General features: G+C 53.3%; 1 protein-coding gene across 1 annotated transcript in view; it reads left to right on the top strand.

The window, feature by feature from the left end:
- Positions 1-330: 330 nt before the first annotated feature.
- LOC103799933 (putative adenosylhomocysteinase 3) overlaps positions 331-495 on the top strand; it is a gene marked incomplete at its 3' end in the record, with an annotated part of 19,143 nt that continues 18,978 nt past the window's right edge. The window contains exon 1 of the mRNA XM_009072288.1: positions 331-384. Coding sequence (XP_009070536.1) covers positions 331-384 — 54 coding nt within the window. The remainder of the gene's footprint in view (positions 385-495) is intronic.

The following is a 495-nucleotide window of genomic DNA, read 5'->3' as shown; positions in this document are numbered from 1 at the left end:
CCCTTCCTCCCTCCCTCTCCCTCCACCCTGCAGCTGAAACCAGAGCAGGCAGGACAGGCTGGGAGGTATAAATGGGGCCTGAGCCCCTGTCCCGGCGGGACACGGCGCCAGGGTCTGGGGAGATGTCGTCATGCCCAACAAGAAGAAGTACAACGTGAATGGAGACTCAGGGGTTAAAGCCCAGGTGAGGGCACTCTTTAGTCCCATCATAGCTGCTTAAAAGTACATTTCGTTCTCTCTTACCTCGTTTTTCATCCTCCTTTCCTTGCTGTTGCCCTCAATCACTTGTTCCCGGCGGGACACGGCGCCAGGGTCTGGGGAGATGTCGTCATGCCCAACAAGAAGAAGTACAACGTGAATGGAGACTCAGGGGTTAAAGCCCAGGTGAGGGCACTCTTTAGTCCCATCATAGCTGCTTAAAAGTACATTTCGTTCTCTCTTACCTCGTTTTTCATCCTCCTTTCCTTGCTGTTGCCCTCAATCACTTGTTAGCTG

Source organism: Acanthisitta chloris, unplaced genomic scaffold (genome assembly GCF_000695815.1).
Source record: "Acanthisitta chloris isolate BGI_N310 unplaced genomic scaffold, ASM69581v1 scaffold20143, whole genome shotgun sequence".
Lineage (NCBI taxonomy): Eukaryota > Metazoa > Chordata > Aves > Passeriformes > Acanthisittidae > Acanthisitta > Acanthisitta chloris.
Note: the sequence above shows the minus strand (reverse complement) of the source record. Positions and strands in the feature narration are given on the sequence as shown.